The following is a 21,416-nucleotide window of genomic DNA, read 5'->3' as shown; positions in this document are numbered from 1 at the left end:
TACAAATTGACCTGGCAGGCGTAATCATGACGGCTGTATTTCACTTTGAGGTAGGTTTTGCTAATTCATTGTTAAGGTTCTATCGGAGCACGAAAAGAAACGTAGCTATCGTTCATGTCTAATGTTAATACATATGCTTTTGTAATTTTGTGACACGTCCAAATATATACAGCGAAAAGGGTGGTGTCGTTATATTGTGTATCTACAATCAAATAGCTATCTTAAGGGTTTAGTGTCTAAAAACCGAGTGAAACTTCGCTGCTATATAGACAAGCTTTGACCATGCGAGGCCTCGATGTCACGCCAACCCCCTGCTGCGCTGCGCTTCAATTGGAGTGAGTGGAAGAAGGGCAGCCTGAAGCCAAGTTTTCAAGAGAAACATCACAAAAATACATTTTCGTGCCGTTTGAAAATGGCCGAAGGGACTGACCAAGATTCGCAGCCATCGTCAGCACAAAACGGCACCAGTAAAACGCCAGGAACCGGTAAGGAGGGACAGGCCGTGCCGGACCTCAAACAGGAACCGGGCGACAACAACGAGGGCAGACCAGACGAGAATAGTGGTCTCAGTACTGCGGAGGGACACGACCAAAACCCGACTCCATGTACCGGTGCAGACGATCAAAATGCTTCACCAAGCGGTAAAATAAACAGCTGCGAAGTGGGAACCGGTGGTAAACTCGGTGAACCGGAGAGAAGTCCCGTTCAGGGGAGTTTGGCGAGCAGCACGGACTTCGCGCAAGAGGGCTCCCGGGTGCTGAAACAAGAACAAAGAGAGGGGGGAAACGTGTCCAGTTCACCGCCTGTCGACTACACAAAGACCGCGGAGAAAGCCGAGCACGGCACCAAGAGACGGGCCAGCGTGGAGCTGACCTCGTCGGATGGAGAGCCGCTCAGTCGGATGGATTCAGAGGACAGGTGTGTTGAAGTAGGAAGAGGTGCAAAAGGCCTCACTCGGGTTTCGAGAATAGCCAAGAAGTGGTGTTTGGTCACAGTATGTTCGAAGTTGAATCTGTCCATAGAAAACATTCTGTTAACAGGATAAAAATTATGCTTCCGCCGAGCAATACAGTTCTCTAATTTCTGAACGACGTGTTCGTCTACAATTTGGTTTATGACGACTCAACCGGAAGGAAAGTATATCTTAGTTCGCAACTGTTTGTTTCATGAGCCAACTTTACCTGTTTCACCTTTCTGAAATGACAGATAGATGGATAGATAGATGTGTATTAATTCGGCAGCAATTCAAATAAATTCACTCATTGAGGTAAGATGACTATAATCCAAACAAGGCTTTAAAAATGTGTACTTTAAAAAACATAAAATAAAATAAAAAGGATATCAGAATACTGCACAAGTAAAACCAAACATAAGTCCAATTTAACAGAAGCCACTGTGGGGCCTTGGGTCTAATTTGAACCTCATCACTGCCATCCCATTGAATCAAGAAAAGGTACTAATGTACTGCAACAAATGGTACAATATAGGCTACAGGTGAGAACCAGATGTGTCCAGTAATTACACACAAGTCATGTACAAAAAGAAGATGTCAGAATACAAGCATGTTTAGGATAGCTGTGAACAGAACGCACTCTGGAGCTTTTCCCAAACCCATTCATGTCGATGTGTTGTGCCACTCAAGAACAAATGAAAGTAGGAATACCTGGGGTGCAGCATTCTGTTACATGTTTAAATGTCCAGTCGAAGGAATCTGGAATATCTCAGACAGTCAGGCTGTCAAATAACTCCCTACTCAGCCTAAAGAAGGCCTGGAAGTGGTTACTTTCCAGCTGCAGTTCCTGAATGAGTCCAAACTGTCTGATCTCCAATCTTGCCAGGAGGATATTATTATGAACCCACGCCCTCTCAGGGCTGCTCACCTCCACCTGAGTAACAGTAAAGCTTTCCTCTGACGGCTTAACGGGTCTGTCCTGCATCCAAGTCTGAAGCTAGAAAAAGTAGTTCTTGGATATCTTTTTGGTGGCCTCGCAACTGCAACAAAACGTAGACATGATTTATGTGTGTTCACCCCTCTCTTCTGCTTCTCCCACCCCTCCACCCTTCCAGAATAACACAGACTGTGCAGTTAGGCATTGAATCACTTTACATGTACACACTTAACAGCCTCTGAGCTGGCCTGAGGATGTAGTAGCAAACACAAAATGGGCCTGCCTCATGTATGCTTACAGACATGAAGTAAAAGTAGGAACTGGCAACTCTAACCACCGGACCTGAGGTCACTCAGCTGATTCTACAATGCCAAATGATGTGTGTAAGGACACAGCGGTACAGGGCTGAACTTCCTCGGCCAAGGAGGAGCTGCGGCAGTTTAACATAGACTTCTTTGTCTTGCCTATAAGACGCAAATGATTTATGAAAGTGGCTAACAAAATTAAAATGGGCCAAGGCGCTATATGCATGCTCCAAAACTCCCATCAGCTGAACTGCCTATAAGCCAGTTTATTTATTAAAAAAACTCCCTTTTAACAGGAAGGAACCTCCAGGAAAGAGGTGACAACAAGCGCCATATCACCAGGCCAGGGATACCTGCTCAGAAATAGAAACAAAAGTTAATGACAACAATAATGTTATGTGCACGTAGCGAGTAGAAGGGAGCAGGGTGAGGAGAGGTGCATCATGGGAGTCCCCCTGCAGTCGAGGCTTATAGCAGCATAACTAAGAGCTGTTTCAGGGTCAGCCAAGCAAACCCTAACTTTGAGCTTTATCAAAAAGGAAAGTTTGAAGCCTAATCGTAAAAGTAGAGGGTGTCTGCTTCCTGAACCCAAACTGGGAGCCGGTTTCACAAGAAAGGACTGCTAGCCGAAGGCTCTGCCTCCCATTCTACTTTTAGAAACTCTAGGAACTACAAGTAACCTTGCAGCCTGAAAGTGAAGTGCTCTGTTGGGAAAATACCAGTCTGAGATCTTTAAGATACGATGGAGCTCGGTCATTAAGAGCTTTATACGCGAGGAGAAGAATTTCGAGTTATTTTCTCAATTAGCCAGTGAAAAAACTGTAGATGCACGATCTCTCCTGTTAGTTGTCATCAGAACTCTGGCTGCAGCATCGCAGAACTCCATGGAACTCTATGACTGGCTCAGGTGTTTGAGGAAGATTCTTTGTTCACACCAACCAACTGGGATCAGTTGGATAAATTTGACTTAAACCAGCCTAATGCGGTTCCTTTAATCCGAGTAACATGTTCAAGCCTCTGTAATAGAATGTTATAATCAATCGTATCAAATGCAGCACTTAGATCCAACGGGACGAGCACAGACACAAGTCTGCTATCAGAGGAAGAGGAGATCATTGGTAGCCTTCACCGGTGCTGTTTCTGTGCTGTGATGCACTCTGAATCCTGCCTGAAACTCTTCAAACAGAATATTAATGCATAAATAATCACAAAGAACTTCAGACATAAAGTGGGTATGTGTCCGTAATTAGTTTCAGTTTAATTATTCATTTTCTAAGTAAATGTTTAATTGCAGCAACCTTAAGAGTCTGCGGTACGTTCCCTGTCAACAAAGACAGGCTGATCAAACCCAGTAGTGTCGATTAAGGAGAAGATCTGGGTCTGAAATAGAACTGTTTTCTATTGTTTTACTACAGAAACAGCTGCACACCATTGCGTTAAAACAAAGTGGGGGTGAATGTGAGCAGAAGCTGTTTTCACACATGAACACCAGACCTGTTCAGGAGGGCATATTCGATCCAGTCCTTTTCTGCTGTTGCTGTTCACTCAAACGCATGGCAGTGGCAGGCTTTCTGCTCCACTCCAGAACATCTGTAGAATGTTTCAGGGCTCCAGTGCAGGTGTGAAAGCTGCAGGATGGAGAGCAGAGGCTGTCGCTGCAATTCAAACGCTTTCTTCTCGCTAATTTGGTTCAGACAAAAGAAACGACTCAGTCTCTAACTGCTTATAGTCGGTAGATTTGGAGGGAGCTGCTCTTTACTTTTATATTCATTAACAGAGACAGATAGCAGCAGCACTTGTGTTGAAAGCGATGCACGTCTTTAGGTCTGCCACCAGATTAATTAATTCTTTCTTTCAGATTCTTTCACTCAGTGAGACACTGATAAGAATCTGACATGTACTCCTCGTAGATGGCAACTTGACTAACTCACCTACAGGCAAGACCGGTTCTGACAGCTGGAACCATGACCTCTCGTTTAATCCAATTTAATACGTTTCCCTTCACTGGTGGAGTCCAATAAAACCGAACTAATCATCGAGTCAGTCCCCTGTGAGAGGTTGGATGGTAGGGAATCATCTGTTTGGTAATGGTTACATCCGATGATCCGATCACATGTGGACAGCTCTAACTACATGGGTTTTTACAGCTTGTGTTTAACACATGTGTTCTGAGTGACCCCATGATCAGATCTCAGTCAGTAATTAAACACATAGTTACCCGAGCAACAAGCAGCAGCTCATAAGTAGCAAATGATTAGTGATGTAACGGAGCATCAAGCGTGAAGCCTTTACGCCACTCTTCTGCACAACTATGCTGTGCACATAAGTGCTGAGTGACAAACCGTTGGTGAGCTTAAATTCTTGTGAAGTGATGCAAAGCATTATCGCGTGATACGGGGACAATGACCAGCGGGTAGGAGCTGTTTGGGAGTAATAAGCATCCACAGTGGCACCTTGTGGGCTCCACACAGGTGTCCATGAACTCAGTGGATCAGTGGCACGTGCAGGAGGTGATGAGCTCGTATCAGCTGTTGATGGACACCTCAACATAAATCCAGTGCAGCAAATGCACACTTTAATTTCTATATTTGTCTTTTAATTATTGATTACTTGATAATAGGGTGATCCTCAAATTTACATAAGTCAGTCCTACTGAGATAACCTACTTTATTGTACACCCCCCACCCCCACCACTTCTAAATTGACTCGAGCATAGATTTTCCCCCAAACTCCTGTAACAGATTGAAACTGTGAGTGAGCAGAGCTGAGGAGCTGAAATGGTAAACCCGACTTTGCCCGACAAACGGCAGCGATGAGTGAACTGTGAAACCTGTGCACACCTCCAGTGTCGCTCCAAGCTCTGCTGCTCAGTGCATGTTCTCACCCCCCCCCCATCACCAGTATGTGAAACTTGAATAGTCAAGTTTGATAAGATCAAGATAAGATCCTGAAAAGGAGGCTTCCGTTAGCTCTAACAGTGAAAAGTAGACAGATTGGCCTTCACCTCACCAAGTGCTCCCTGCTGTAAGATGGAGAACTCCAGCAGGTCAGGGCGACTGTTGGCTGTTTGTCAACTCAACTGATGGTCACAGAAGAAGGTCCAGCAGTTCACTTTGAGCAGGCTCACCTCATAATTCATGGAGCTGGAGATGTGTTTAGCTGTCATCAGGCCACACAGATGAAGCTGTTCCACTTCTCTCAGACTTCAACACTCCATGAGTTTTTGAAAAGTTTTGCGTTTGCATTGGGCTCCAAAGGAAGATTTGAAGCTGATTGTATCAGATATTTGTGCATCTTCCAGTCCTCACCCCCATAGATGTTACAATTCTCACATACAGAAGCTGAAACCAATGAATATTTTTCTTACGCAACTGAAACGATCGTCACCGTTTCACAGCTGTAAGAAATCCATGCAGCAGTAAATTAAAGTGTCAAAGAGCGCTGACGCGTATTTAAAGAAGGTGCTTTTGCCTGATAAACGGATTATAGTCAGCTGGCAGGATAAGACACTTTAGATGTCGAGTTCATGTCCCTTACAATTTATGTGAAAAAGCACAACTTTGCAACTGTAGGCAGAAACTGGGCCTTGTTTGAACCTTCAAAGGTTTTATTTTCTTAATTTCCCAACAATCTTCACTGATTTCATGTTCATGTGTTGCACACGGTTTAAATTTTTTAGGGAGTCATGACCTAAAATAACTGCAGATCGCTGATTGTTATCATCTTGGCTTTATTTCTAATCAAAAAGACTGTTGCCCTTTAGCAGCAGAGAATGGATGGATGGATGGATTCTCTTTAGCTGCCAGTGTTATACCCAGACCGTTAACCCCCCCCCCCCTTCAGTGAAGCATATCTAATCTCTTTCAGGATCATCCTCATGCTCAGCTCATGAGGTGAACAGCTGAATAATCAGACTGAACATGGCTCCGTCACATGGAGAACTGCTTCCTGCCTCTCAAGAGCAGACTGTGAGAATTTGGAGCTTTGAGACTTCTTCAGCTGTCAAAGATCCACTTTCTAGCCGTCTACCAACTGCTCTGCTAGCTTTAGCATTAAGATTAGCTGCCGGTTTAAGATTAGCTCATTTTCTTTCCTGTTTCCTGATGCATGTCTCAGGTCCTGTGTCGGGTCTTTGCTAGATTTTTCTTTTCCATTGCTGTAGATCGACTTTTCGCCCTTTTTTGTCCTCCACTTGTCCAGTCTTCTCAGATGTTTTAAGAACAAACTGCACACCATGCTCAGATATGCAAAGTTGTCAAGTAATAGCTCATTTTGAATCATCTTGTTTGTACAACATGCTTTTTCATGTCCTCCAACTGTGTTAACCTTGATTAATATCATAGATGCAACAAAATATATGGGAACAAGTGATATCTCTGTGACTGGCTGCCTAAAGATACAATTTAGAATTGGTTCTTTGCCAAGTTGTCTGTTAAGTGTAGACACAACACTGGTTCATCCAAAAAAAGCTCCATCTGTTTAAAATCACTGGACTATTAAAACAAAACAACGTTTTATCATCATTTCTGAGTCTCCGTGATAGAAATCTTAATTGCTTTTCTGTTTGTTCTCTATTTGGTTAAAAAAAAAAGAACAAGACTGAAACTTTCTTGTCCATTTTGCAGCATCAGCTCAACCATAATGGACATAGACAGTGCAGCTTCCAGCGGTCGCTCAACCCCGGCCATGCTCAACGGTCACGGTGGAGGCGTGACGACAGTGGGCAGCTCAGCACCGGCGGGGGGCAAGTCTCTGAGCTACACCTGCTGCTGGGACCACTGCCAGGTGCTGTTCTCCAACAGCCCCGACCTGGCCGAACACATCCGAGCCACACATGTGGATGGACAGAGAGGAGGGGTCAGTGTCCCTGTGTTTGTCTGTGTGTGTGTGTCAGTAAGTGAATCTAAACTGAGCACAAAAACAAGGTTTGGCTCCACTGTTGCCTGTTTTCCAGGGCTTTCATCATCTTATCTGGCAGCTCCATGCAAATGCATTTGTCCTCTTAGTTTTCTATCACACAAACTACTGTTTTGCCTCTGAAGTTTTCACCTAAGGAGAATCGGCTCACTGGGCATGCTCAGAATATCCCTCTCATGTAGATTGACGCATCGTTACCGTGGGCATTATCTCCACCTACTGTTCCAACACCATTATTTCAGCATTTGTTCCGTGTTCTCATCTGGTCGAAGATCGTTTTTCAAACAGAGGGAAAAAGTTATCTGTTTAAAAGCTGTCTGGAGTGCTGTAGGAGATGAGTGAAATGTGAATGTCTTGCTGTTTTTAATGAAAATGTGGTTGTAAAAAGTGTGCCAGGAAACGCAGTTTGTGCTTATAAAGCTGTACCAGGACCAGCTGTGTCTTTGGCCAGTGGGAGTCATATTAGTTAGTCCTGTCGACACATTTAATGAACTTTTATCGCTGCGGCTAACCCAAATCCACAAAGGAGCCAAAGAAATGTGCTTGGAAGAAGGTGTTAATGTCAAGTCACCTTTATAAATCTATATTATTTGCACATTAACAACAGCTGGGGAGCTAAAGTGGTTCCTGCTCAGCACGAATAAAATAAATTAAATCGGAGATATTGAGACAAAGACGGGCAATAACAGAGTAAAAGCAAAATAATCAAATAGTTCAAACAAGACTTAATATTCAAGATTTGTCACATACATTGTCATACCAGGGCAGCATGTATGGAAATGAGCTTGATTCTGTCCAGAGATGGTGTGGTAAGTTTCAAAATAAGTTCAAACGTTAAGAGAAATGGGAAACGACCCTTAAAAAAAAAAAAAAAAAAAAAAGCATATATTAAAAATCTAAATGAAAGAGTTGAATGTCTTGAAAAGTTGAAAAAAAGATTCTGTACAGTTGAACATGATGAAATAGAGTGAAATATGTACAATAAAGTACAATATTTAGGGTTGGTGCGGCCTCCATCGCCTGTCTTCAGATGGTTCAAAATGCTGCTGCACGTCTTTAAACTGGCACAGTTCAACCACAGGATCCATTTGAATTGTTTTTTAAATCCCTCAATCTCTGAGCTTCTTCACCCTCCCGCTCTCTCAGGTCAGCTGATCAGCTGCTCCTGAGTGTGCCAAAAGCTAAGAGGGGATCGTGCTTTCACAGTCACAGCTCCAAAACTTCCAGAACAATCTGCACATCGGACAGTCCTCTTATCTGTCTGTTTTTTAAGTACCTTCTTAAAACGCATCTTATTGTTTAAGTTAGTAGATGAGTATTCCTCAGGTCATTGGGAAGTTGTCTGTCTGAAGCAACTAACATCCATTTCAGTGTCTTTGTTAGGCTCAGTACTTCCAACACAACTACAGTAACATGTGTGTCTGTGTGCATGCCCCCCCCCAGGTGTTCGTCTGTCTGTGGAAGGGCTGCAAGGTGTACAACACTCCGTCCACCAGTCAGAGTTGGCTGCAGAGACACATGCTGAGCCACAGTGGCGACAAACCCTTCAAGGTAAAGCACACGGGTCACATGACCCAACACTGCATCGTATTCATCAGCTCCACTCCCACTGAAAAACTCTGTGTTCCTGCAGTGTGTGGTGGGGGGCTGCAACGCCACATTTGCCTCACAGGGGGGGCTGGCACGCCACGTCCCCACCCACTTCAGCTCCCAGGGCTCATCCAAAGCTTCCAATCAGGGCAAAATGAAGGAAGAGTCTCCATCCAAGGCTGGCCTCAACAAGAGGAGGAAACTCAGGAACAAATACAGGCGCTCGCTGCGTGTGTAACACACACACACACACACACACACACTCTCCCAATGTGATTCAGCTGTTGGCTGACACCTCAAGTACAAGGCCGTGTTTCCTCTTTGACATTCTGAAATGAGGCACGCAGTGAGATTAAATGTTCTGTTTCCAGCACGACCTCATGACTTCTTTGATGCTCAGACCATGGACGCCATCCGCCACCGAGCCATCTGCCTCAACCTGGCAACACACATCGAAAGCCTGGGCAATGGACACAGTGTGGTCTTTCACAGCCAGGTGGGCCCACACACACACACACACACACGCGTAGCAGGTGATCACGGTTGTGTGCTGCAGAGTGACCTGGTGTCCGTGCTTGTTGTGTGTTTAGGTCATAGCCAGGAGGAAAGAGGACTCAGGGAAAGTGAAGGTGCTGCTGCACTGGACACCTGAGGACATGTAAGTGTGTGTCTTCTCTCATCCTCTGCTCTGAGGGACCATTTTCTTAATCTCACCCTTGCTGGATCCCCTGCTCCCGCTCAGACTATCCCAACATAGCTGACTGATGTGTGCTTTCTGCCATTTTCATTTTCCTCCAATCTAACATGTCTGAAACTGAGAAAGTTTTCCAGATATGTGACTCACCCAGCTTTGTTTATTCTGCAAAGTCCAGCTTTAATCTTCATTTCCTCTGTTCGAGTTACAGAGCTAACAGGTCAGAATGAAACAACGTGATTGGCTGCTATCAGCACTCCAAATCTGCTGCCTGTTATTTTATGTTGTACTCAGAGTTTGAGGTCAAACGTTCACCATGCAGCCTTCATGCTTCACACTCAAATGTTGTGTGTAAGGACAGACAGATGTGTGATGCGTGTTCCTCTGTCAGACTGCCAGATGTGTGGGTGAATGAGGGCGACAGACTGCAGCTGAAGACCAAAGTGGTTCATCTGTCCAAGCTGCCCACAGACACAGCCGTCCTCCTGGACCCCAGCATTTACAGGTGTGTGTGTCTGTAAAGGGACTTTTCGATGTTGGCAAAAGCACACAGCTAAACTTTTTATTCTCCTACAGGATGTTCTTCTGATCGCCTCCTGGTGAGCCCCACTGTCACTTCCTACTAATCCACTAGGGAGGAGAGCACCTCCATGTGACTGTTTCTCTTCATCCCTTCTGCCAGAGGATCCTTGGAGTTCAGTGACTTGTTTCTCGAGGCTTTCTTCTGCCTCCAGTGTTTTCTGCATTAGTTGCTGAGTTTACTGAAGATGTGTAGAGATGTTGCTTGTTTTAGGGTAACACAATTAGACTGAAAACTGACAGCTGTAACTGTAGTGAGAAGCAGACATTGTAAATACTTGAGATTTGTAATATATTTTTATACTCTGTTTTTTTTTTTGTTTTGTTTTTGTTTTTTTACTGTATTGTAGATAGATGTTCTTTCTGCCAGACATTGTTAAACATAGATGTTTGAAATCTGAAAAAATGTTGGTCTTGGTGTATGTAGCTGGCATAGCTCAGCTGTGATATCATCAAACGTTTCCAACATCCACCTGCTCTGAGGAATGAACCTGTGAGCCACAACGTCTGAGCTTCCACAAACGTACTGAGGTGCTTGGTTAAAAACGCGTGAGCCAAGCCTCGGTCTGAGCAGGTGACTTCATATATGCAGGCTGTGCGTGTATGTTTTAAACATGAGACCAGCCACACGTTTGTGTGGGACGAAATGAGGAAAATACTGACTGTGGAAGAACAGGGAGCTGTTATTCACACTGTAATGACCAGGTTAAAGACACTGTTCTGTTCCAAATGAATAATGTAGAAAAACTAAACGTTGTCTATAAATTTCAGTGAATTATAAATCACTTGGGTCTGAATGTCCATTCTTGGTCTTCTTTTTTTCAGATGCCTAATTTCATTACAAATGGTAGCAGAAGGTTTTACACTCGGTATTCAGGTACAGACTACTGAAACACTGGATGACAGTGGAGAACTCGGACTATGTTGCAGGATATGTTTGTTCCGAAATCTGATCGACACGTTTCAGAAGAATATTTTAAACTGAAGAAGAACACTTTTTTCACCCCCTTTATCCTTTAAGCACAACCTTTTCTTGCCCATTTTTGTTGATTAATGTACTAAATACAGATAATATTAAAGAACAAGGATAATGGTACATCTAAAAATAAATGCAGAAAGATGGGAAAACAAACAAAAAAACGTGTCAGCTCACGTTATAAATCAAGTTATTCTTTGTTAAATCTTTGCCTTAAAAAAAACTTAAACACGAGAAATATAGTTTAGAGATTTGAAATGTTTTTTTTTTTTTTGGGGGGGGGACATTGAGAGTGTCCTTGGTTCTCAAATGGACTTAATATTTTTAGGAACGTCTTTCACCATTTTTATTCATTTTAACTCAGACGAAAGAGTTCAGAGGTGAGATAATCACTTATGAACCTGATAGTACTTTTAGCTAAGACCATTAACATACAGCGAGGGCTTTCACCATGTTCATCGTTGCTTGTGTAACTGCCTGCGTGTTAACAGAGAGTTAATAGTTTGTTAGTGTGGACTACACAAAATTTGTTCATAAATTCCTCATCCTCTAATAAGTCCCTCCTTCGTATGTCAAATACAGGACCGCCAATACACTTTTCAACTTCAAAAGGGCTAGCGCTGTTTTCAGAGTTAAGACATTCTGTCAGCTCAGGGCTGGAGGCTGGCCCTCTGACGTCATATTTAGAAGCCGGAAATGGTAAACGGGCTCCGTGTCCGCAGCGAAGAATGGCCGGGTTACTGAAGAAGGTACGTACAGAGGTCATGTTTTTTAGGTGTTGGAAATAAAGGAAGGTGTAACGGAAAGCAGGAATAGTTTAGGTGACAGTCTGACCGACAAACTAACGTCTATACTTTGACGACTCTTTGTGCCCTGTTAGCCAGCTCCTTGCTAATAAGCTAAGAGGTGTCCCGCAGTTAACCAGGAGAGGTTATCCTCCCAATGTTTCTGCGTGTATTGTTGCTGTATAACAATTATCCTCGTTGGAGAACACCCATCTGGTTTTACATCGTTGAAATATGCTTAACTGAAACAAAATAGATTTAAAAACACCAAAGTAACAGTTTTTGGGAAATTATGCGACATCGCTTTAAGATGAGAGGAAAATGTTATTTTCGCAGCTGTCAATGCCAGAGTCGATCCGTTCACACACTGAAGTAGAGCAGATAGCTCAACATCAAGCTTCGTGACTAAGTTTACCGTCACTCTATCCTCACGCCGCAGCGCTATGTCCACTTCGAAATGTAGTGCAGTGACACCATGGTGCCTTCAAGTTCTCCTCATACACTCAATACAGGTATCGCTGCAAAAAGACATGAAGTAGTAAATCGTTTAAGGTTATCAGTAAACTTCACTTCAGTCTTTTACAGCAGGTTCGAAACGACTGTACTTCGTATTAAAGCCAGTTTACACTTACATGTATGAATAATTCTATTATGAAATCATAACTTAATTCTATTCAATGCTGTAAAATAAAAAGTAACCTGTCAGTTATGACCCTGTAGAAGCATTTGATGGTGTATTTCTCTCAAGAAGCACAGTCCTCTGTTGATGATTCTTCTTCTGTTGGTGACGAGATGATGCATGGAGACCAGCTAAAACAGTTACTGCTGAATTTGAATTTAGATGTCACCCGTGGCTTTCTTTGACCTGGTTAACGAGTGTCTCTCTTGCAGACGACCGGCCTGGTCGGCCTGGCAGTGTCCCACAATCCACACGAGGTGAGCAGCTGACAGTGAATACTCCACACAGCTGCGCTCTGTGTCTGCAGCATGCCTTAAACCAGATGCTTCAAAGTTCCAGTTTACATTTGTTCAGCATCTGAAAGCATTCGCTTATCTTATCTGCTGTTCCTCTCAGCGTCTAAGGATCCTCTACTCAAAGATTCTGGCATCGCTGCAGACAATGCCCCAGGATGCTGCCTACAGGAAGTACACAGAGCAGTTGGTCAACGAGAGGTTTAACCTTGTGAAAACGGTCAGTATTAAGCAAGTGGATTCTTTTTTTTGCTGGCTTGTTAATGAATGTTGAGGGAAGATGATTTCTGTGTTCACAGGAGCCGGATGTTGACAAGTTGCAGAAGAAAATAAACTGCGGTCAGATTGAAGAAGTCATTTTCCAGGTAGCTTCCTCTTAAATGATTAATGTAGTCAGAGGTGATGACACATTCAAGTGCAGTGGGGTATTGGACATGCAGGCACACACTTGTTTGTTGAATGTTACCTTGTTATTTTCATAGTGAAGTCTGACAGCAACTTGTAACTGTAGTCATGGTCATGAACTTGGCATAAAGAGGGAGGGAGGGAGGTGTGTTAGGGAACCACAACCCTTAAACAGCCATGAACACATACCTGTGGCCTGTGTAAAATATGGTTAGTAAAGGAATAGTTTCTCACCTCAGCAATAATGCCCTGTTCGTTACTTTAAACAAGACGTGAGATGTGGTGTTTATATCTGATGATGAGGTCTGACTGTCCTGTGTGCAGGCGGAGTGTGAGCTGGCTCTGTCCAGGAAGATGTCTGAGTGGAAGCCCTGGGAGCCGCTGATAGAGGAGCCTCCACCCAACCAGTGGAAATGGCCCATCTGAATATACCTGTGTTTGTATTTGATGTATACCTCTGCTTCTAATGAATAATAAAGAAAAGTTCTCCTTAGGATTCCTCCTTTATTCTTTAGATTCACTGATCAGTGTAACGTATCTACAACATGTTCACCATGACAGCAGCCAGTTCAGGAAGCTCAACCTCTGAACGTCACACAGAAAACAAGCAATTTGAATTCAACTCTACATCCCTTTTATTTGTTAGAGTATTCTTTTATAGAAGACACACATATGTACCTTTCATTGAAATCAAAAACTCCACCATGGAGTCACTTAAGTCAGACTTGGAAGAGTAAGAAAAATCAATTTAACTTCAGCCGATCCTCTCTCCAGAGGAGGCTTCATGTAGTGCATAGAGCTGGATCTTGGAACAGCATCACGCCCGCAGCTGGGTCCTTTTCAAGCTTTGGCCTCCTGTCCGCCGCTGCTGGCTCTCTGTAACATTTGGAGCATGATGGGATAGATGGGGGCGAACTCCTTCCCCTGCCGAGCCCTGACTGACTGCACATAGGCCTCCAGAGCGCCCCTGAAAGGACGGCAGATGGTGATTAGTGTCTCTGAAGGATGGAAGAATCATGGGCGAATGACACATGTACTGAAGAGTTTCATGAAAATTAACTGAGAGTGTTCAGTTGGGTCATAATCGGGTGGAAGTTGAATAAGCAGTAACAACCACACCTCATTATGCTTTTAGGTTTCACATAAAATTCTGCAAGACTTGTTGCATCAGTAAACTGCACTTCAGTTTAGATAATAGTCCCCCCTAGAGGAGGAAAACAGAGGTTTGTAGCATTGCGTTAGGGATTTCTTCAGCATGAATTTCTCTCTCAACACGCTCACTGTTTGGAAGCGTCGGAACAACAGGTTTCATTGTGTACTGACATGAAGTGAAGCCATCTGGAGTGGACTCAGCAAACTCCATGTGTGAGCTTAGAAACATGAGGTGGCAACAACAGGCAGACAGACTGCAGAGCGTTCACCACCAGAGGCTGATCACTCCCCACAGATACACTCCCAGCGAGGAGCGCAGTGTGTTCTTTAGGACATTCTGAGTCTGTCAAACACGGTGTTAAATTGCTTGTCCTCTGTTAATGGGAGGGTCCGATCCTCACAATGGATTCCCAAGTGTCACCTGAAATGTGATCAAAGGGAAACAGCGCAAACCTGATGAGGGTGAGTCTGTCTCTCTCAGAGGGGTGATCATCCAGCCACTGGGAGTAACGGGCCACGGACCACTCTGCTCTCTGTGGGGGCAAAGCCAACAGTTAGTCTGACGTCACAGGTGCTGAGGAGTCATAGTACTTCTGTGGATAGTGTGAGTGCATGCGTGTGTATGTACAGGCCTGGTTAGGAGACTTGAGTTCAGATGGGGCCCTGGTGAACAGGAAGTGGAGCAGGGTGCTGTAGGGGATCAGCTCACCCACAACTGGACTGCTGGCTATCAGCTCACTAGTCTGAAACAACAGAGGCCTGAAACACAACACACATCATCTTGGACTGAATACTGGACTCAGATTTCTTTGAAAGCCCACAGCGACGTGTCATTTGAGCTGACAAGGTGTCACTGGCTCAAACTCAATAGACGAGCCTTTATGATCTATCCCTCTGAAGGGGATCTGATTGTTTCTATCACCTCCCAGTTAAACATTACTTGAACTGGCTTGGTTCATCCATGTTCAGCCCTTTTTCACTTTATTTTCAACAGCGCTGTATAAATTAAAGTTTAATTGACCAACAGACCTGAAGGATCGCAGCATCCTGTACGGCTTCCCCAGATCAGACACTCTCCTGCACAGAGGAGCCACCGCCATCTCCATCTGACACGCAGAAAAACACACAAACCAGAGTCACAGGAGCATCCACACACAACACCTCAGTGTGAACTGAAGTCAGCTCCAAGAGGCTCTGCTCACTTGTGCAAAGTCAGCAGCCAGTCTCATCTTGCCGCCCTCCCCCAGCGGCCGCAGCAGGCTGGCGTGCCGGAGGAACAGCTCGATGGCTCTCTTGGCGATGGACTCGGTGCTCTCGTAGACAAAGTCCACACACTGGAAATGTCTGAAGTAGTCAGCCATCACTCTGCAGATGAAACCCTGCAGCTCCTTCATGTAGAGAGAGCACGGGACGTCTGGCTTATCAGGGCTGGATAGAGGCCTGGAACACACACACACACACACACACACACACACACACACACACACAGACACACAATTGCATTAAAATGAAACAACCATGCCAACTAAAATTAACTTAATAAAACAGGCTAATGCTGGTTTATGTCAGTCTGACCAGTATTTTATTAATGCAGCCCCTGCTGCTATATGTGTCAAACTAAGTGCCTCAGATGTGGATATTCAGGGAAACAAAGAAGCTCACTGCAACTTCCAAAAGCCGGATCAAACACATCAAGACAGTAGAGGAAATAGTTAAAAAAAAAAGGGGGCTAGCAGGGTTACACACATACAAAGGTGCTGAACCTGGTGCTGAGGTGGCTCTCAGGATGGATCATGTGACATGGATGTTCTGTCACTCTCTCTCACACACACACACAGATCATTAACACTGGTGTTGCAGTTGGTGTAGCAAGCCAAAGAACAGCGACTGACCCTGAGAAGTCTTCTTGGTGAAGTGTGATGATGATGGCCTCTATGGAGTCACCGACTGACTGCAGAAGCGGCTGCACGGCGCTGCCCATCAGGACCTGTACTGCCTGTCCCCAACACAGGAAAGCCCACACAGTGAGGAAAGCCCACACAGTGAGGAAAACCCACACCAGACAACAGTCCCTGAACCTCTAACAAGCCTGCCAGGCTGCCATGGCAACATATGTGCTCAGATAAACAGGAGCTACATTTATGTGCTTATATGACTGACGTACATTTAAGATATAGGCATGTTATCAGCTCTGCGGAAGTGTGCGCACTGAGAAGAGTAGCTGAGATTTTGGATTCAGGAGATCGTGTGCACCTATGAGGGAGTGTGTGTGTGTCAGAAATATCAAACATATCAAAAGTTGCAATAAAATAAACTAGAAAAAAAGCTGTTCCTGCGAAACAGCTGTGAGAATGCTTTTTAAGTTGAATGGGATTAGTTAGAACATGCTCAAAAAGCTTAATCTAGTGAAAATTTAGCAGAAATCAAGTGAGTAATAGTTAAAATGGCTTCAGTGTAATATACAGCAGGGAGTGGAAGAGTGATGTCATCAGTGTTAGCAATGTTTGTCAACAGCTGCAGCTTAACGAGCTCTCTCCCTGTATAACCTGCAGAAATTGCTTTTTTGGATACTATGACCTCCTGTGAGAAAACTGGAAGAGCGAGGAAAATAATTTGAAGACCGTAAGAAGCAGAAGGCTTGGAGGAACACGGCAATGTAGTTTTTATTTCAATGGAGTGAAAAAAAATTTAACGGCAGCGAGTTGAACACAGTTGAACCTCTCTCTGGCGTCAGACCAAATTTCCATTGGAGTTAGTGAGAGAAATTGAAAGGTTTCTCTCGCTTCCTGGCTCATAGCTGAAATTCTGTAAATGTGAGCTCTTTAGTAGTTACATCAGCTGAAAGAGGACAAGTGTACCTACATTTTAAGGTATAATTTGTTTATACTGAGTTAAACAGTATTAAAGTTAGAGGAATTTGTTTGAATATAAGAAAAAGTTAAAATGATCGGTGTGCCACTCTAATCTTCTCATTCATAAAAATCAAGAAGGAGCAAAAATGTTCATGTTTTTTAAACTGTCATATTTCAAAAGTGGCTTAATATTTGAAAAAGCTGAATCATTTGGTAATAGCTGAATGTCTTGTGAACATTTTAAAGTTTGAATGGTGTCTCCAGCTGAATGTATGTTGAACTAGTTAGGTTGGAAAGAGGAGGAAGTTTTTGAAGAGTTGAAAGAAATTTCCATTCATTTGAATGACGGGAAAATTTGAATTAAAAGTTCAATAGTTTAAAAAGTGTAAAAAATATCAACACCAAAAGTCATAGCATAAATCTCCCAAAGGAGCTGAACTTTTGATACCAAAATTGTTGAAATCGGTGAAAGATTGCAGGAGTAGTTAAGTGCCAAAAAAGAGAAACAGGAAAACAATAGTGAGAATGCCTTAATGCATTCTCACAAGAATGCCTTAATGCATTCTCACAATAAAATGCAGAAACCTTAAAGGATCTCACAGGATCCAGAAATCATTTCATCACAAATGAAAACTAACGTATAAACATAAATATAAAGCACCTGCAGGTTGTGCATGACACACTCTGCAGTGGAGAACTGTGTCAGCTGCAGGAATGTCAACAGATAGAGTTTGAAAATGACTGCTGGAGTTATTGAGGGCAGGGAGTCTGCTGTGTACACCGACACGGTGTGAGTGAAGCATCGTAGCCGGATAGAAATCTACGAAAAGCATCGTCTCACAATAACTGGATTTATCGTGAATGTGCTTAAGTCACAGAGCTAATCGAGTCGTTCCTAGTTTATTCTCAATCACTCTGATGGCTGATTTATCACCAGACTCCACTGCAAAATGCTCAGTCTGCTGCATAATACCTCCCAAGATCTGTTTGCTAAAACAAACTAAAGCTGCAGCCAGACATGAGAGCATCTGAGCTGAGTTTGTGTAACAGCCATCTGTTGGGGCAGCAGCATCGGAGCCAGAGCCTCAAAGAAAGTGAACAAACTGATAAAGAATGCTGGCTCTGTGCTGGGGACTGCTCGGGAACCTCTGGAGCTGATAACACAGTGATGTTATAAACACCACACCATAGTAAGGTATTGGATTCTTAGTTAATCGCACCTGTTCAAACTTGAAGAAAACAGTCAAAAAGCAGTTGTGGGTTAAGGAAGGTCTGAGGGCCAAAACACTGAAAAATAAAGGGCTGTTTATTTGGAATATGAGGTTTTTTTGTGCAGGAGAGGGTGTCTTCTCTACTACCAGTTTGATGTACTCTTTTAGCATCAAATCGCTTTTTTAATAAAGAGAAAAAGAGCAGCATGACAAGTCCTTAACACAGCAGAGGATATTGAGCGTGTTTAAAGTACTGCGGTACCTCCAAAGACGAAGAGAGGGCCTCTACAGCAGCTGGAGGACATGACCCCAAACCTGAAATTATCTGCAAAACAAACAAAAAAAAGCACAGTTAATGTGGGCAAAAAATGGTTGCCAACATTTCTATACTCAAGCAAACCTACACTGCTGGTATACTGAACTAGAAACATTTTTTTGGCATTATAGCAGCTAAGTACCTGAATCAGCACATCAGTTAAGCTCAGAGGGGCCAAGGAAACACTGCTCAGAACTCTAAAGACCTTTTCACACAGTGGTCTAGCCTTACCAGCCCTCAACATCAGAACATCAGATCAAATCCGAGGTACAGTTCAGACCCTGGACGGAATATACAAACTCCAGGATGCCTGGTAGAGGACCCCAGTTTGAGGATCAACATGACTCATTCTTCTTCTGTTACACACAGAGTTTTGGCTAACCTTTGATTTCTCCTGCGCCTTTAATAAAACTCAGCCTGTATTGCTGTCTGAGAAGGCGGTCAGCAGCACAGGAGCGCCACAGGGAACTGTACTCTCCCCGTTTCTCTTCATGCTGGACACCTCAGACTCGGACTCCTTTTTTTGAATTGATAAGGAATTGTTCGATTAAATTCACAAAAAACATGAATATTCTATTCAAATTCGACAGTAGCGACGAGTAACAACCACATTAATATAAGTTAATGAGGCATCAGGCCACCTGGTGCAGCCAGAGCTGCTTCACTGTGCTTCCATGGTGCTTTCTGCACACCAGCACACTGGAGTGAAGTTTTGATGTGAACTCGTATTGATTTGCTTATTGTTACCTTGGCAACAGTTTGCTGCAGGCGGTACAGGGAGTTGACTACAGCGACGTTCCTCCTCTGGCCGTCTGTTAACGGACCGATCACCTGACTGGCATCCCCTTGAGTGCACAACTATAGAAAGGCAGGGGAGCAAGTGATTGATTGATTGATTGATTGCATGGTTGCATTTGGAGACACACAGTCAGTCAGGTAGTGCAGAGTACATACACACACCAGACCTGAACATTTTAAAACTGTTACCTGAAAAAGACTCACTACTTCACAGAGAGATGGACACAGGGTGGAAGTAAATATAATGTCAATAAGATTTTTAGGGCTGCACACACACACACAAAGAGCTGTACTCACCAGCTGTTCTGACTTTACACAGAAGAGCTGAACGGTCTTTGCAGCATTCTTTGCCACGGCGAGAGAGAGGTTTGGATCCACCGACGCAACGTTCAGCTCACTGCAAACAAACAACGCTGAAAACCATCAAAATGGTAAAACCTGGCTAATTATCAAGCAGTCGACAGTTGACGCTCATACATAACTGCATGTGGCTTTTCAATCTAACGTGTGAAAGATGTTTTTTTTAATGGAAATGCCGTTAGTAGCCTGCTCTCAGGGCTGCGACTCAGTCAATATACAACAATGAACTCAATCTAAATGTGAGTAAAGCTTCAAGAAGACACAAACATTTAATATGAAGCTAATAAAGAAACTGTTTGTGCATTAAATGATTTTGCAGAACCTGACTGTAATCAGAGCCGCCAGCCGATCATGGCAACGCCTTCGATTGCTAATCTTCACGTCATTTATTGACATTCCTGATTGTGCTGCACCAGACTTAGTATTTTTGAGATTTCTACGTGATTTTAGCTATTTACAACCCTGTTTTTTTGAGAGATTTTTCTGCGTTGCTTTGAAGCTGAGCTGCTTGAGTGGATTCTTCTCGTATGTGATACTTTTCAACATCTGTTATGATGAGTTACCCATGGCAACCCAAGGGGAGCAGCTAATTGAGCTTTCCAAATCCCAACGAAAGTCAGAAAAACACCCCAATTCCCTGACAATTTGACGTCTGTCACATGATCAGAAAAAATCCTCTGGAATGCTTTACCATCCTCTGGAATGAAATTATATGATTTGCACAGTCGCTAGCAAACAAAGCTGTGGTCAAACCTCCACCATCAGCTGTCATGAAGTACTGCAGACAATTTACCAGCAGTACTTGGATTGACTTGGATGGAAGATGGTTCTCTCTTTGTCTGTTTTGTTTAGTTTTTCCACCTTAAAAGTATTTGACAGGATGGTTTGTTCAGTTGTTGTTTTCCAAGAATCTTTGAGTTTTAATAACGCTGAATAATTTTGAATCCTCAAAGATGTATGTCGGGGACAGAAAATGGCGCAGGGACAATGGCGAACGACTTCTGTCATGCCAGCATATCTTGGCTGTACTCTACTCGCCTGCTGATGGTTTTGATGATGCTGTCCAGCTCGTCATTAGAGGGTGGATTGCGGCCTCCCATCGGAAACACAAGATTGATGGGATCAAACAGGCGAGAGAGGGACTTGGAGAGGTAGGCTGCCTCATATGGCTGCAGAGAGTCTTTCAGAGCCTTTTCTGGGCTAAACAAACATACACAAACACACACGATGAACAGAAAGTACATACTCAACTGATGCGGTCAGAAAACATTCAAAGGAACTGCTAGAAGTGATGCTGAGATGGTCACAGAGCAGATCAGGAAAGCCAATGTTGACTTTACAGAAAGCCTTCCACCCCCCACAACTGCTGTGCTGGAACATTATATAGACATTTATTAATGGAGAACTTCAATTACAGACATTAATGAGAGAAAGATGCCACTGCAGACATGCTCACACAGGTTTCTGTGTGTGTGTGTGTGTGTACAAACATGAGGATGGACCTAACAGATAAATTAAGTTAACAATTACACAGGCCCATCAATCACACTCCGCTACATGTGTCATGAGCTCATAACTGCAATCATCTGCAAAGACCACATGTAGCAGCTGCCAC

General features: G+C 43.6%; 3 protein-coding genes across 3 annotated transcripts in view; 2 read left to right on the top strand and 1 right to left on the bottom strand.

Annotated features, from left to right (window-relative positions):
* Positions 1–271: 271 nt before the first annotated feature.
* Positions 272–10,771, top strand: LOC140283209 (zinc finger protein aebp2-like). The gene is made up of 8 exons (XM_072377925.1): positions 272–918; positions 6,820–7,051; positions 8,555–8,662; positions 8,745–8,931; positions 9,073–9,197; positions 9,292–9,359; positions 9,787–9,900; positions 9,972–10,771. The coding sequence occupies exons 1-8, from the start codon at positions 296–298 to the stop codon at positions 9,982–9,984; spliced, it is 1,470 nt and encodes a 489-aa protein (XP_072234026.1). The 5' UTR covers positions 272–295; the 3' UTR covers positions 9,985–10,771.
* Positions 10,772–11,593: 822 nt separating this feature from the next.
* Positions 11,594–13,605, top strand: ndufa5 (NADH:ubiquinone oxidoreductase subunit A5). The gene is made up of 5 exons (XM_072377926.1): positions 11,594–11,699; positions 12,627–12,671; positions 12,811–12,927; positions 13,007–13,072; positions 13,437–13,605. The coding sequence occupies exons 1-5, from the start codon at positions 11,679–11,681 to the stop codon at positions 13,536–13,538; spliced, it is 351 nt and encodes a 116-aa protein (XP_072234027.1). The 5' UTR covers positions 11,594–11,678; the 3' UTR covers positions 13,539–13,605.
* The window catches only part of cog5 (component of oligomeric golgi complex 5), a 51,411-nt gene continuing 43,591 nt past the window's right edge, over positions 13,597–21,416 (bottom strand). Inside the window, exons 13-22 of the mRNA XM_072377924.1 lie at positions 20,840–21,001; positions 19,739–19,838; positions 19,391–19,501; positions 18,590–18,652; positions 16,157–16,260; positions 15,467–15,704; positions 15,294–15,370; positions 14,897–15,023; positions 14,718–14,797; positions 13,597–14,079 (exon numbers count right to left, since the gene is read on the bottom strand). Of these exons, the coding sequence (XP_072234025.1) occupies positions 13,953–14,079; positions 14,718–14,797; positions 14,897–15,023; positions 15,294–15,370; positions 15,467–15,704; positions 16,157–16,260; positions 18,590–18,652; positions 19,391–19,501; positions 19,739–19,838; positions 20,840–21,001 (1,189 nt within the window). The 3' untranslated portion in view covers positions 13,597–13,952. The remainder of the gene's footprint in view (positions 14,080–14,717; positions 14,798–14,896; positions 15,024–15,293; positions 15,371–15,466; positions 15,705–16,156; positions 16,261–18,589; positions 18,653–19,390; positions 19,502–19,738; positions 19,839–20,839; positions 21,002–21,416) is intronic.

Source organism: Leuresthes tenuis, unplaced genomic scaffold (assembly GCF_036924035.1).
Source record: "Leuresthes tenuis unplaced genomic scaffold, fLeuTen1.0.hap1 SCAF_23, whole genome shotgun sequence".
NCBI classification, from domain to species: Eukaryota; Metazoa; Chordata; class Actinopteri; order Atheriniformes; family Atherinopsidae; genus Leuresthes; species Leuresthes tenuis.
Note: the sequence above shows the minus strand (reverse complement) of the source record. Positions and strands in the feature narration are given on the sequence as shown.